This window comes from Elephantulus edwardii, unplaced genomic scaffold (assembly GCF_000299155.1).
Source record: "Elephantulus edwardii isolate Elephantulus edwardi_28Jun2011 unplaced genomic scaffold, EleEdw1.0 scaffold00061, whole genome shotgun sequence".
Taxonomy (NCBI): Eukaryota; Metazoa; Chordata; class Mammalia; order Macroscelidea; family Macroscelididae; genus Elephantulus; species Elephantulus edwardii.
This window is the reverse complement of record NW_006399811.1, coordinates 11,864,982-11,880,753: the sequence shown is the minus strand read 5'-3', so window position 1 is coordinate 11,880,753 and position 15,772 is coordinate 11,864,982. Positions and strand designations below refer to the sequence as shown.

At 43.2% G+C, this 15,772-nt stretch overlaps 1 protein-coding gene across 4 annotated transcripts in view; it reads right to left on the bottom strand.

Annotated features, from left to right (window-relative positions):
• The window catches only part of CACNA1E (calcium channel, voltage-dependent, R type, alpha 1E subunit), a 564,119-nt gene that overhangs the window by 522,067 nt on the left and 26,280 nt on the right, over positions 1-15,772 (bottom strand). For all 4 annotated transcript variants that reach the window (XM_006887740.1, XM_006887741.1, XM_006887738.1 and 1 more), the window contains exons 2-3: positions 5,399-5,504; positions 4,252-4,391 (exon numbers count right to left, since the gene is read on the bottom strand). In XM_006887740.1, the coding sequence (XP_006887802.1) occupies positions 4,252-4,391; positions 5,399-5,504 (246 nt within the window). The remainder of the gene's footprint in view (positions 1-4,251; positions 4,392-5,398; positions 5,505-15,772) is intronic.

Below are 15,772 nucleotides of genomic sequence, written 5' to 3'. Positions count from 1 at the left end.
GCTGAGTGAAGTAACTCAGTCCCATAAGGATAAATACTTCATAAGACCATTATTACAAAAACAGAAGGATAACTAGTAAAACGTGTATGGGGATCCAAGAGGATAAGAGATGGGAGCAAAGGGATGAAGGTGGGCAGGGATTAAATCATAGGGTCACAGAATTGGGTGAGTGTAGGGGGCATATAGGAAATGGGAAAGATCAGGTGGGGATCTGAAAAGACAGGACAATGGTTGAGTAGAGTTCAATGGTAATTAATTGTATAAAATATAACGAATGAGAATGTAAGAAACACAATGTGAATGAAGGATACTATGAAACACAGCGTATATAAACTTTGTATGTAAACCAATGTAAAATTTAAAAAATTAAAATCCTTGCCTCCAAGGAGTCACCTGGTTTCACCCTCTCCAGAAAGACCAGTTTGTCCCTTGGCAGTCTAAGGTATGTTAAATACTATTCTCCAGAACCACAACTCAAAGGCATTGATTCTTCTTCTGTCATTCTTAGTCATTCCGCAGCTCTCTGATGTGCAGCAAGCAATTGTGAACACCATGGTCTGGATCAGGTGCACCTTAGTCTCCAGACTGTCATCACTGCTCTTTAGTACTCTTGAGAGGTCCTTGACAGCAGATTTACCTAATGCAATTCGTCTTTTGATTTCTTGATTACTAGTGCCAAGAGTGTTGACTGTGGAGTCAAGCAAGCTGAAATTATTAACAACCTTACTATCTTTTCCATCTATCATGGTGCTGCCAATTGGTCCAGCAGTGTGAATCTTTGTCTTCTTGATGTCAAGCTTCAATCCACAATGTAGATTGCAGTCCTTGACATTTTGCAGCAAAGGCTTGGCCTTTTTTTCTTAGTGATATATAAAATACCAGGGCCTCTTTAAATTAATGAGGTCTTGTTGTTACTGTGTACTGTCAAGGGAACCAAGTGATAGCTGATCGTTCAGCAGGTTTTCAGAAGCAGTTAACAGCACAAAATGAGACTGCCCATCTTTCTCTTGGGGATTTGAACCACATACCTTTGGGTTGCCAGCAAAACTGCTTACCTCTAGGTCACCAAAGCTCTCGTTATTTAAGTTGTTGTTTGATGCAATCATGTTGACTACTATTCATCACAGCCCTGAGAACAGCAGATCTGAGCCTCACCCTCCCCTGCACCATCCTCTCTATTTCTAATATGCTCAAAGCCCATGAGCAGTCTGTCAGTGGAGGCTTGAAGGTTTCTATGACAAACAATAGGTTTTAGTTTATCTTCTGGACTGAACAGAACACTAAGAAGAAAAACCTGGTAATCTACTTCTGAAAATCAGGTAATGAAAACTCTATGGATGCCGGTCAGCAACTAACCACGGGTATATAGTGCAGGGATTCACAGAATCACCAGGAGTTGGGGCTAGCCTTAATGGCAGCTGAAAATATCAACAGAACAAGGCATAGATGGATTTTAGAGATGTTCCAAGTATGGAAAAATCTAAATCTTAGAAATGATGCAACATGATAGGTGAATGTATAATGTGAAAACATAAATGGAGGAATAAATATGAAAATTCACCCATGAAGAAGGAAGCACTGAAACATGCTGTAACATGGATGAAGCTAAAAAACATGCCAAGTAAAAGAAAACAGACACAAAATATCACATATTGTGCAATTCCGTTTATAGACAACATCCAGAAAAGTTATATCTATAGAGACAGAACACAGAATGGTGGATGTCACAAGCTCAGAGGAGGGGGAAATGCACAGTGACTGCTTACTGGGCACAGAGCTCTCTTTTGTGATGATGAAAATGTTCTTCCACTGGATAGAGGTGGTGACTGCACAATAGTGTGAATACAGTTTAAAACAAAAGTATATGGACTAGGCCTCTCCTCCTTATTTCCTTTCAGGGAGGAAAGTCTGTCCCTTTGTGCATGTAACTTTCTAATAAATCTATCCTGACTATTTTACTCTAAAAAAAAGTGTGTGTGTATAAAAAAAAATTAGATAGACAGACAGACAGAATAGATAAGAATTGCAAAGGGTATCCAGGTCAAATTGCATAATACAGCAGCCCACAAAGACAACCCTCTACATCCTATTGATGTGAGCAGAGACTAGGGTCTTAGAAGCTGTGAGCAGCCATGAGAGATGCAATAATTGTTCTCTTTTCCATCTACAGTAAAGAAGAGGGGAGTAAGTCAAAGATACAAGGAGACAATTACCCTTGAGCAAGACTAGATAGCCCTAGCTACCACTACTGACCATTCAGAATGGGAGCACAATTGAAGGTCCCAGACAGAAGGGCAGAAATATGCGGAAGAAAACTGAAAATAATATAAAAAATCAGACTCATGACAGAGATTGGTGAAGCCCTTAAACACACTTCAAGTCTGGAAATGAACTTACCCCATGGCTCAACATTCAACCAAAAAATAAGTACATCAACAAAGTGAACAGTAACACCAGAGAATAAGGTATTCTTTAGAACAAGCTAAACATATGAGACCAAAAGGGCAGCATTTTTCCTAGGCATAAAGCTCAGAAGGCAAACAGGGACAGAAAAGGAGAAGTGGAAATGAGTAACACAGGGAGATGGGAAGAGTGCTTTTAAAATGTAGGTATTGGAATCAATGTCAGGAAATATTCAATTGCAAAAAAAATATTCAAATGGTCACTGATACATAAAATTCAGCATAACAAATCTATCAAAAGTTATATAACATATACACATTGCAGAACTCTCTTATAGTTATAATCATAACATTTGTAAATTATACACTTAAACCTTTTTATAACATTATTCATTTTATCTTTATTAGCGACTTTGACATATCACTCAGGTGTCACTATTTCTCATGACAATGTTCTTCTGTAATGCTAATATAAAGTGTATCTATATGTTAAATCACATTTAAAATACAATTTTCTATTAGGGAAAAACACTTTCAGAAAATTATTTGGAATGCAGCAGATATGTTTCACATGAATATTCAGACCTATCTATTTATGTATTCCTTATATAGGACTCTGCAGTTTACAAGTTTCCATTTATACACTTTCGTTTATTACATTGCCAGCCTTTTCCCTTTAACTCAGTAACAACTGGCCAAAAAAAAGTTTGAAAATATGAGTATTACGTGTATTCTACAATATAGTGATGAGGTGAAAACATTCCTGAGTCCTTACCTCCTTCTCAGACTTTGCCTAGCCCTTTATCTGATTAGTCCCTGGAGAAGGAGTGAGGTGGATTCCTTTTTCTCTCCTTAAATGTTCCTCTCTTTTTGGTCAATCATAATGGCTGACAACATATTTTCCTTCTTCCTCACCTGTCTACTCTAGTCTCTTCCCTCATAGGTTTGAATCACTTCTGCAAGGCAGGCAAACATGGAAATTCCCACACCACAATCCTAGCACAGGACACAGACCTGTCTCACAGAGCTTCAACAGCTCTCTTCCCTGCAAGCACCAAGAGCCACCTGTCACAGAGACTAGCAGTCTCTCCAGAAAGCCACAAAGTTCAGTAAGGCACATCCATTAACACTATGCACAAGAGGCATCACAGATGTCACCAACAGCATTACACTACCCCACTGTCATAGTACATGTAGTACATTCAGGCCAAAAGAATGATTCGTCAAATATCTAAATAGTGTACCAATATCAAGTATGCTACTAATGGCAGTGGGCCAGCTCCAATATAGTAGTAGTATATTCATTTCCAAAAGAACGATTTATCCAATGTTAAATGGTAATTAATTTTACACCTTCCCATATAATAAATTCTGAAAATCACACACACACACACACACACACACACACACACACACACACACACACACAGAATTCTGTTGTCAGAACACAATTCTCATCAATTATCAGTTCAGAAAATGTGGCTGGATCCCTCTGCACCTGAGTGCATCCTTTTTGCAGGTGTTCCTCAGTCCAGGGGCAGCTTTGTGCTTTAGTGAAAAGGCTCACTGGGAACGTCTGCTCTCCCCAGGGAAGTGGGTGTTCAGCATGGAATGGAAAGACAGAAACAGCAGCCACCAGACCTTACTGAGAGTCATGGGGCCTCTGCCCAGTGCCACATGCACAACTCACCCCTCTTTGCAGGTGGTCATCCATCACCCAACCCTTATCTGTTGGAAATCTTATCCGTGAACTTCTATGCCTACTGATGCCTGCCTTCCCACCCATGCCTTCCCTGAACCAGTCATTCATACCACCACGAGCCCCAAGGAAGTCTTAGGAAGAACTCACCCACTGAGGACTACAATGAAGTCCATAACATTCCAGCCGTTACGGAGATAGGAGCCCTTATGGAAGATGAACCCCAGGGCCACAATTTTGATCCCAGCTTCAAAGCAAAAGATTCCAATGAAATATGGTTCCGTCTTCTCCTGCAAAGGAGCCAGTAACAGGAAGACTGAGCTTCATTGGACACAGGCAAAACATATGCCATCACTGCCTCTGTTCAACTCCTAGTCTCTCTCCTATAGGAACACCCAGATATCTGTGCTGCTGCAGCCCCATGTGCAGATGGGAAGTGGGGATACAAAGGGTAAGACCCCAGGTTGCAGGTTCTCGGTGCTTCATGGCACACATAAAAGCAAGGGACTCCTTAAGGAAGTTTAGAAATGATGGGTTGAGAGGCTCACAGTGAGGAACAAGACTTCCTCCCTAGGAAGGTCACAAATCACACTGGTTTCTCCCTAAAGGAGATTGTTTGTCCACTGCTGGTCTTTTGATAACTTTGACGCTTTGCTCAAATTCACTACTGTCAAATCAGAACAGCCTCAGAGCTGACCGTTCAGCAGGTCATCTGAGTAGGAGAGAGTCCACCTTTCTCCCAAGGAGCTGCTGGTTAATTCAAACTGCCAGAGAGGCGCCCTCTCTGGGTCAGCAGCACAACTCCCTAAGGACTCAGGGACACCAGGGCTCAGGGGGGCTCATCCAAGGTTTCAAGATGAAGACACTCATCCATATGTATTTTAAACTGTTTGCTCTCTTTGAGGGGAATATGCTAGACATATGAATGTTTCCTTAAGGATGATATGGATGTAAGTGTTTTGGGAAGTTCATGCCCAGTGAATAAACACCCTTTGAGCATCCTTCATGCTCTCCTTTACCCTCTCTTCTTTCTCGTCTCTCTCTCCTTCAAAAGTCCCTCCGAAATGGTGAGAGAAACAGACCCCGCACCAATTATCCAAGCATTTGTAACATTCTCAAAGCTTCTTGGGAACATTCTAAACAAGATTAGCAGCCCCCCCACCCCGAACTTGTGCTAAGTGCCTCCCAGAACTGCAGGGTAAGGAAGGAGGGAAGGCGGGAGGATGCTGGAGAGAAGGGGGGCGGGGCACCGGGAAGACAGGACAGGGAAGATGCTGAGAAAGAGAGGGGCACATACCAGTCTGCGGGACATCGGGGTCTTGTCGTCCTCAGGAAGATGCTGCTCCAGGGCCAGGACGATGCAGTTGGCAATTATGGTGGCCAGAATCATGTACTCGAACGGCGTGGGAAAGAGAATTAAGGAGTAAACGCATCAAGAGAAAGGGGCTCAATGTCCAAGACAATCATGCATCTGTATACACAACTTTTGTCAACCTACATGGTACCATGTAATTTACGTGACTTGTATCAGCTTAGGCGGCAGCCTGGACCTGCTTAGTGGATGGCCCTTCACACGTGGCACCATCACTGCTTCTGATGGAACTCTTGAGTGCAAAGCAACCTCTCCCAAGTAAAGGAATGTGAACTTAGATGTATGTATGGCAGGTGCTTCAGAAAGCTCAGTGACATGCCTGGGGATTAACCAAGGCTGAAAACAGAAATGAGAAAAAGGAAGGGGAAAAACAGGATCAAGGTCATCTCAGGCCCCTAATTATTCCTGCTCTTCAGAGTACTGGGCTGCACAGAGATGGCCTCACAAAGACCTAGTTGCCCATCTTGCTTCCTCTGGAAATCATACCTGCAGTCCCCTTCTCAAGGGACTCTGCTCAGATTAAAAAGATTAACCCTTGGAGCATACATAATTCTCTCCACATGAGTTCTCTTCTATGTTAATACTCAATTAACAAAAATTCTTAGTGGTAAATTATTGTTATTGTTGTTGTTGTGTACCACAGAGTCAGAACTAACTCACAGGTGACCCTCCAGTGGGTTTTCAGAGGCAATCACATGGGAGGAGCTTGCCCATCCTTCTCCCGCGGAGCAGCTGGTGACCTTGAACCATGTGCCTTCGGGATTGCAGCGCAGCTTCCTGCCATGTGGTACATGTTGTTGTTGTTGTAGAGGAGCAAAACTAGTGTTTCACTTTATTCTCTTCTAGGCTTAGGCATCCACAGGCACCAGAGTCCTGGTTGCACTCTGAGTTTGAACCGACAACAGGGAGGTCCACTATTCTAGAGACCGCCCTACAAAGGCATGGAAAACAAAGCCAGGCTTTATGATGCTACATGTTCTGCAGACAGGTGAGGGGGCTCCCTGAGCTGTTCTGAGAAACAGGATGATGACTCAAGCATCTGCAGAAAGGTTTTGCCGCAAACCCAGGAGGAGAGGGGAGGGGAGGGCTTTTAGAAAAGAGAGAAAGAGGGAATCACTGGTTCCCAGAGTGGAATCATCCTGAACATTCATTTCATTCTTCAACTACTGTTATGACAAACACAAGCGAGCTGTTTGCCACTGGTCTTGCAGAGAAACCTGTGCTCCAGCAGCTTCCAAAATCCAGGCAGGAAAGAGCAGTAGTTTCAGTAAAGAGGGGGAAAGGGAAGGGAGTACGTGTATCCAAGGTGACTGTGTAGGATACAAGACCCAAAGCTCATCCTAGGGAGATCATACATAGACCCCACGATGTCATGCCTCCAGCCCATCCTGATATTTGTATGAAGAGTAAATGGATCCAGAACAACTCTGAGGAGGGGGAGGCACAGGGCAGGATGCAAAAAGAGGTCATGGGTAAAGAACACATGAGCTGCCTCACCAGTTGCCCTGGTCCAGGTGCCAGAACGGGAGGCTGTGTGGGATGAGAAAACAGGCTGTATCTAAGCCCAAGTCATTTTCCTTCTCAGTGAACCTTGGCACACCATCTTCTCCCTACCACTCTGCATCCCTTCTCCATCAGCTGACCATCCAGTCTTTTTCACACACTAACATGCCCCCAGGGCCTATATCCTAAGACAGTAATGGTAGCATCCACTTCCTGTGGCTCAGTCCAGGTCTGAAAACTGGATGAGCTTCCTGAGACCTCAGAGTCAGGCAGTCAGGCCCCTGGTCCCTAACCCCACTGGGTTTAAACCCTCCCTGCCTGCAGGTACTGCCTGGAGACACACTGTACATACCTAGGCATCCCCCCCCCTCCAATCTCTCTGTGTAACAAGAAGTTCTGAGAGCTAAAAATGCAGGGAAAATACTCATCTTCTCAGGACACAGGCTTCCACTCATCCAACCCAAGGTTCTGACTATCAAAGCTCTAATCCAGAGCTCAGAACAAATGAAGGGAAACCGAGGGTCACAACATTACTTTTGTCCCTGGAACAAGCCTGGTTGTCCTGGACCTGGTTTGGAATCCCTAGAACCTGGAAGAAATTGATGGCCTACGAAGTAACTCCTTACTGGAACAGTTCCTGAAAAGGAACTCTTTTAACAGCACGCCTGCAAATCACTGACAAATAATACAAGCTGAGGGCATCTAGAGCAGTGTTCTGTGGTGGAGGCTTGGAATACCAGTGTTTCAGGAACCTGCAAGAGATGAATGTAGAAACACCTGGAATAAGAAAGGCTGAAGATGCTTTTTGCAAACAGGACTTCTTAGAGCCCTTAATACTAACATGTAGCATGCACCCCAGCCTGTAAAGGGTGCTGAGAGTGGTACTCAGACCATCCCAAGCTTCCTACTCCACAGAACCCTTTTTAGAGCATATTCCGTCTATGAGCAATTCTACCGTGTTCTACAGGACTGCTAGGAGTTAGAATCAACCCCACAACAGTGGGTATTAATTTGAAAAGACCACATTTCCACTTTATTCCCAAACTCTGTGTGCTGTCTGGTGATCAAGGACTCATTTGGAAAATTAAACTTTGCTTAAATTTTTGAAATGTATTCAGATATGACATCCCCCTCCCCTTGAGAGGGGTGTTGCTTAGGCTTCAGGACTGATAATGCGTCTAGACCTCAGGACAGATTCATGTCTGGGAGAATTATGAATCTGGGGTAAAAATGTTAATACAAAAGATGAAACGACAAGGATAGTGAGTATATGTGGACTAGGTGAAGAAGAGGATAGGACCAGGGAGGTGCGGTGACATGGTAAGGGGAGGGGAGGGTTGAGGAGGGGAGACAGAGGAGATGAGACCAAGCTAAAATGTCACCTCACCCGGACAGCTTTTTCTGAGGTCTTCTGTTTTTTGGCATGCTGAATTTTATTATCTTTTCTCCTATTTATCTCCCCCAAGAAACTACAGCTAGAAAGCAAGGTCTGTATTTCACTCACATGCCCACTGGCAGTGCCTAGCAGAGCTCCAGGTATACAATAGGAGCTTAATCAAAGTTAAATGCATGTGTGAATAGACGTGAAATGTCATCTTGAGGCACAGCTCAACTAAGGAGTCATTATAAAGACAGGGATGTTGTTACTCACTTACAATAAGGTGTGGGGCTCCTGCCCAATCCTACCCTTGGGAATTGCTCAGACATAGTTTCCCCATTTCTTTCTTTAGAACTTCAAGCCCAATAGCAATGGCTTTGTTACATCCCAAAGAAAAGACCTTACACTTGAAATTATGACCCATAGATGCCACTAATACTCCCTGTGGGTTAGACAGGATGTGACTTGGAGCAGTCTTTGCCACTACCTCAAAGAACGTTACTTTTCATGACTATCAATATTAGGGAAGGGAGGAAAGTCTGTCCAGGAGTGTGATTCCTTCTGTCCAGGAACCCAGTGACTCTTCCTACATTCTACGCCTGACTCCAAGCACATTTAGGGAACAAGATCTCTCCCTGGCATCCAGATCAGGTGTGCTTTATCTTAAACAAATGGAGCAGCAAAGCATGAGAGGCCCAAAGGCAGAAACTGCCCATCTTATTTACTTGGCACAGAGCAAACCAAAAAACCAAACTTGCGGCCCTCAGGTCAATTCCAATTCACTGCGCTCCAAGGACATCTCAATAGCAGATGATCAGAAGCCGATCACCTTTGTTCTGAAGAGCCTCCAAGTGGATGCGAACCACCAACTTTTCAGTTAGTAACTGATGTTGAATCTTTTTACAAGGAGCTCCTTGGTATCCAGTAGTACCCAATCACAGGGTTTTACTTCATGAGTAAGTCATTTAATAAATGAATAGCAGTGAAACAAGAGTCAGAAGCATCCTTATAAAGGTACTACACACTTTCTTTATACTGTATACCTATTCGAACGTTGATATTATATGTGGTACATACATACTGCCTATTAAAAATAAAGACTATAAAAGAACTTAATGTAAAACAACAATACAAAAGGAGTTCTGGTGGCCTAGGGGCAAGAAGCTGCACCTCCTCCTGTACCAATCAAACCCAATCTGACAGTACACACACAAAAAATAATTAAACCAAATTTTTTTTTAAAAAAACAACACAAACCCAATACAAGAAAAAAAAATCTGTCTTTCCAGAAAGATCATGAGTTACCACTGGAGAGTTATTTTTACTTTCTTTGCACTTTAACTCTGTTATTCATCATGTTTCTGAGTATTATTAATGAGCATATATTAATTTATAATGATAAAATAAATTATATTAATTTGACCTCAAAGAAATCCCCCGGCCAACACCAAAACTTACCCTAACTTAAGGATAAAGAAGGTGACAGTCATAGAAATCTACACAAGATTTCTGAGAGGATCAAATGAGAGGAAGTAAAGGGATTGAGCTCAATGAGAAAAGGGCCATGAAAGTTCTTTGCAATCTACAAAGACACCTCCTCTCCATCCCCGACTCCCTGTCTGCATGACAGGGGTTTCGTTTTGTAAACTTCCCTGTTAAATCTTCCCAAACACCCCAACTCCTTTCTCCCTCTGAGCCCGTTAATGAGGACCTGTGTCACTCCAACTCTTCCTTTCCGTCTAGCAGCTTCAAGACAATCATTAGGGAAATGATAAAAATAGGTTCACTTATTGATTTATCTCCTTTACCCAATGCTCCTTCCTCCTAATGGTTAACTTGTTTCCTTAGCAACACAGCTAATCTGAGCAGCACTACTCGGCCTGCACACCTGCCATTTGTTCCTTTCTTTCCTGGGAAAGAGAGCAGGGGCAAGGAGGAGGGCTGACCCCTGCGCCCCCCCCCCCCAATCATAGGGCCAGCACTGGCTCTGCTGGCCAACACAGACCTGGGGACTGTCCGAGGAGGAGCTGAGCCGTCGCTCTGCCCATACCAGTAAGCCTCCCTTACGCCCACTTCTCAGGCACAGGCTTTAGGTAGCAGAGGGACTGAGGTCTCAAGCAGCAGAGTGTCCCATCTCTAAACGCAACAAGATGTTCATTCTAGACCTCTTCATAGACTCCTCTGCTCTCAGTAGGACACAAGATGTCAGGACACTAAGGAGACTGTGCTCTGAAGAGTCAAGCCCACAGAAATGCTGCGCTCCCACCCACCACCCCCACTTGACTCCAGACCTAATGGAGAGGTCCCAGCTGTGGGGAGGAGCACTTCCCACAAACTCCTGAATGAGCCTAGAACAGGCCTTAGCCTCCTTCTCCCTTTTCCACACTGGTGACCTCATGGTAAGAAGCTGAGCTGCAATCTCAAAGTCCTGTGGTTTGAATCCACCAGCTGCTCAGTGGGAGAAGAAAGGGCAATCTCCTCTCACCTCTGAAAACCCACAGGAGGGTCAGCTGGGGGCTGGTTCCTAGTTGATGGCACATAGCAATAGAAGCCGCCCTCATCCCAAGCCCAGAACAATCTCCACACACAATGCTCTTTCTCCTTTCTCTCCCTTCAGTCTTGTTTTCTTGGGCATAGATTAAGAATCCCAGAAGGCCATTGTTAGTGCCCTCTCTCCATACCACCTTCACTGGCACGTAAATACCATTCTCACAAGAAGGATTTAAACTCAAAGGCAAAGAGAAGGAAAGGGTCTTGACTATTCAATGATGTTCTAAAAGCATTATATCAGAGGCATTTTAAATATAAGCAATAGCGAGATCAAGTTATCCAGAGAGTTCATGCTATTTTTTTTTTCTTAAATAGGAGAATAATCAGGATCTTCCCTGAAGCTTGGAAAGCGATGGGAAGTCAGAGCAGAGAACTCACTGTAAAAGCGGCTGTATCACTGGGCTGAAGAGTCAGGGGAAGATACCACCCATCCCCAAAAATAATGAGAAAAGGACCAAAAGTTAACATGACATATGAAAGCCCAATGAAAACTGCAAGGTGCTATACAAAATGCACAGTCACTTTTTTACTACTCTAATAAATCCATCTTTAAGCATCTGCTATGACTCGAAGCTTTAGAGAAAGCATCTGTTAGTGGTCAAAGCCTCCGGGAGGGGGCTGGCGGGCTACAGTCATGGGCTTACACTGAAGGGACCCACCCCAAGGAGAGATTTAAAAGAAAATTATGGTAATGAGCCTCCGGGAATAGAGTAAAGACATTTGGCCCAGATCTCCTGGGACTATGGAAAGCACATCCAAACACCAGTCCCCAAGGAGGATTTATGAAACTGATGGCTCTGATGCAATCTCTCCTAGTGATTAGAAAGGGCATTAATCACACCCAAGGCCAGGGCTGAGAACCGGAGGGTGAGCCTTCTCAGGAGTCTGGCTCCAGCTCCTCCAGACCCTGATGGCAACGCAGTGAGATCATGCTAGTGAGATCATCTCCCCCTCTCCTGAGCCCACAAAAAGAGAGAGCCATCTGTCCTGGAGGGATGGGCATTAATGAAAAGATGATACCATGGACCTAAACCCAAAACACAGCTTTAGCTATCACCATGGCTCCCCAAGGCAGGTCTGCACCCCTCATGCTCAACCTGACCTGCCGCTATCTTACCCACAAATACCATGAGTTTAACTCTCCACCTCTTCACAGACTGAAAAGAAAATTAAAACCAACACTCTTAAAGCAGGCCTGAATCCAGATCTTCTTCCCGGGAGGATGTCTCACCTTGTCTCCAGATCATATGTAGTGGGAGTGAGTATGAGATAAAAAGATGGAGATCCAAGGAGGCTTTGTAATAGATTTTCTGTAAGATTTCCCCACTCACTCTGGTGAGATGCCTAGATTAAGAATCAAGTTAAGTTCCTCAGAGTCTGAGCCCAGAGACTGGTGTGCTCCTGGAAGGGCCCCTTCTGGGCTTTTCTCATTCATTCCTAAAAGGTCTTCCCAGGCAAAACAAGCCCCAAAAAGGAAATAGAAAAAATTACTCTTCAGAACTCTGCTTCAAAGTCAATGAACTAATTCTTTAGGGTTCTGAGAGGCGACCAATGAATTTCTCAATTTTGTGAAAATAAGTGTCAACGTTCTCAATTTATCTATCTACAGGTCACCCTCATATCTCCACTTACATGTCCTGTCTTCTTCCTTATTTTTAGGTTTTTCAACCAGTTTGCCAGGCTGAACAAAAGCATGTGAACCACACAAGCACTCCAAAGGGCAAAGTAAGTACTGTGTTTCTCTCTCTAGGTGTACCATTATCAGTGTGGCACTCTGGCTATGCATCTGCAAATTCACACTGTATCCCCTTCGTCGTCATAGTAGGAGAAATGCATTGTTTATGAGCAGAAAAATAAGGTGGAAAGCTCAGTAGACTCCATGTTGCCCCATTTCATTCTCTCATTGCTCTCCTTACTGCATTTTTCCTCACCACCCAACCACATCTTAAAAATAAAAATAAAACCCCAGCTCAGATTGAAAATCCAAACCCTTTTTCCTTTTTTAAAACACAACAAAAATGCATCATGTGACTTCTAGCCTTAACATCAGTTTTTTAACTTTCGTTTCCATGGTGGTAGGATGCAACCTGCCATCACCATGACAACAGCTGCCTCTGTTCAGATTCACCATCTGACAGGCGGCCCTGAACACACAGACACATCTCTCCCTCTCTTTCTCTGTCTCTCTCTCCCTGGCTGTCAAGAAGATGGAAATGCCATTACACCTACTCCTGACGTCTTAAAACCTAATGAATGGAAGACAAAGAAAGCAAAGCTGAGAACTTAAAACAGAGGCAGAAAACTCCACAAAAGGCTTCCTATTCTGCTGATACAGACCCACTGCTCTCTTGTAGAGGTTCATGGACTGTTACTCAAAACAAAAGATCCTTACTATCAGCCTTTTCGATGTGGGCGGTGAGGCCATGTTCAACTTTCTATTGCTTTTGGCCAAAGAACTCCGTGACCCCTGACCTCTATACAAAATGAGTGAAAGGAAGTTCACATTAACAACTGTTTTGATTAACTAGCACTAAGCTTCGTTCTAGACACATATAAACCCCCAGTTCCAAAAAGAAGAGACTTGCCAGTTCTGAGGAATTAAGACAGCACTTGCTCCACCCACTTCTGCCCCTTTCAATTGCATCCAGCTGAATAAATCTTAACAAATGCACTTGTTAGATGTCTGATTGAATCTGAACTCAAAATGCCGTCATTTGTCGACACAGAGTTTTGGTGATCAGAAGACAAATGATTGAATGCTACAGAAAAAGAACGAAAGAAAAGGAGAATATCAAAAGCTTCTGGATGAAAACAAAACAGCAGTGGGAAAATTACCTGTTTCAGAAAGTAGTATGATTTGTGTTTTGATGACACTCTGATGAATATGAGCACATCAAGATTGCTCCTAACAATATGCACTTTAGAAAAAGACGACAGTGGCTTCAATCAGCAGCCACACCCAAGACCATGTCCTACTTTCTATCAATACAGGTTCACATGGGATCAATCTGAAAGTCTAAAGAACACAGAAAGCCTTTTGTGAAAGAGTCCATGTATCATCTCTGGGAGAATTTGTGTTTTCCTTTGAAAGATTCAAAACTGTGCTTTAATATTCAAGAATACCTACAGAGCTTACAAACAACATGAGAAAATGTTGAAGAAATTAAGGATTCTCAGCTTGGAAAAGGGAAGATTTGTGAGAGAGATCATAGCTGATTCCAACAACCTGAAGTGCTAGCTTGTAACTGAGGACTTAGATGTTTTCTGAATTACTCTAGAGAGTAAGATTTAAGAAAAGAATTTGGAGGCTGTATAGTATAACCTACAAATACCCCAAAATGGCTACATTATGTTAAGCTTTTATTAGATTTATTTTATTATGTTATTAGAATTGTTTTTCCATTAGACTTTTTTCCTAGTATCTTCCCAGAATGAGGATAAACTGAGTGTCCACCCCTATCAAGTAGGTGGGGTTTCCCCCCTTAAACTAAGCTTGTGTATTGCCAACATTTCCCCATCATTCTATGTACTTCAGTATTTTGCTACATACTGGAGGTTGTTTGTGTTGAGGTATAAAATGCTTAGCTGCACCCCCGTCCCATCTTCAGCAGGAATCTTTTGGCCGCCACCAGAGCTATGCAGCTGCAGTCATCCCTGTTCCCCACTAAACTACCTGTCCCAATAAACTAATGTCCTTTAGTTTTTCTCCAAGTCAGTTCTTCACTCTGTCAGCAAACATGGACCTTGAGGAAATTAACCTTTGGGGAACACGCCCCAAAAGGGACAAACTAGAACTTCCATTGTCTTACAAGTGAAGGAACTTTTTTTTGGTAGTAAGCTGAGTGGTTGTGACACTGATGTGTCAAATGAGACAATGGTTACCCATGGTGGACAGTGTTTGATGGAGTTCCCCAATTAAAACAAGCTTGGAAGCAGGAGTGGTATCCACTTCCGAAACAGCTTGCCTCTGGAAACTCTATGAACTTAGAGAGACGAGGAAATTTACACAGGTCTTTTGTTCATAGTGTTGCTATGAATTGTCTACAATTCATGGCATTTAACAACAACAACAAAGCTGAGTGGTATGCTAATAAATGTTTAACAACCAGCTGTCCAAAGGAGAAAGCCCTTTATTATTGCATTTGCAATTTATGTAGCGGCAATATTTTCTCCATGGCCATTTTAAACTATTAAGTTGACATCATGAAACATGGAGGTGGGAAGAGACTCACAGTGGATGTTCAGCAACTGAGACCAGTGCATTCCAGCACACCAGTACTGCAAGTTCCCTGTCTCTGGGTGACCTGTATTTGCTGGGCGTTGAGATGGATTAACCCCCATCTGCACAAAAGGGGCTAAATTTCTAGGTTGACTGATATTTAAAGAGCTTTCAGGGGTTTGCCTAAGGGCCTCCTGTTTCAGGGTGATTTCTGATCCCTCAGCATGAAGATGTTCTCTTGAGTGAACCTAGATGCAGGAAGTCTGGAGTTCTCACCTTTATGACAGAAGGCTGGCATCTGGGCAGCTGAGTGTCTGAGAAGCAGTCATAGGTGAACTGTTTTACCAGTGTGGTAAAAGAAAACAACCAACCCATTCTCTCAGAGTGAGTTCCAAGAAACCCAGAAAACTCCCACTACTTCACTAGTAACTAGAGAGAACTGAAAATATTCAGAGAAAAGACATGAAAAAGCAAGAAGAAATGAAACAAACACATCAGGTAAAAGGCTCACCTCTCTATACAAATTGGCAAAGAGGAAGTAAAATTATCCCTTTATGCAGATGACATGATAGTATACTTAGAAAACCCTAAAGACTCAGCAAGAAAACTATTGGACATAGTTGACCAATTCAGCAAAGTAGCAGGATAC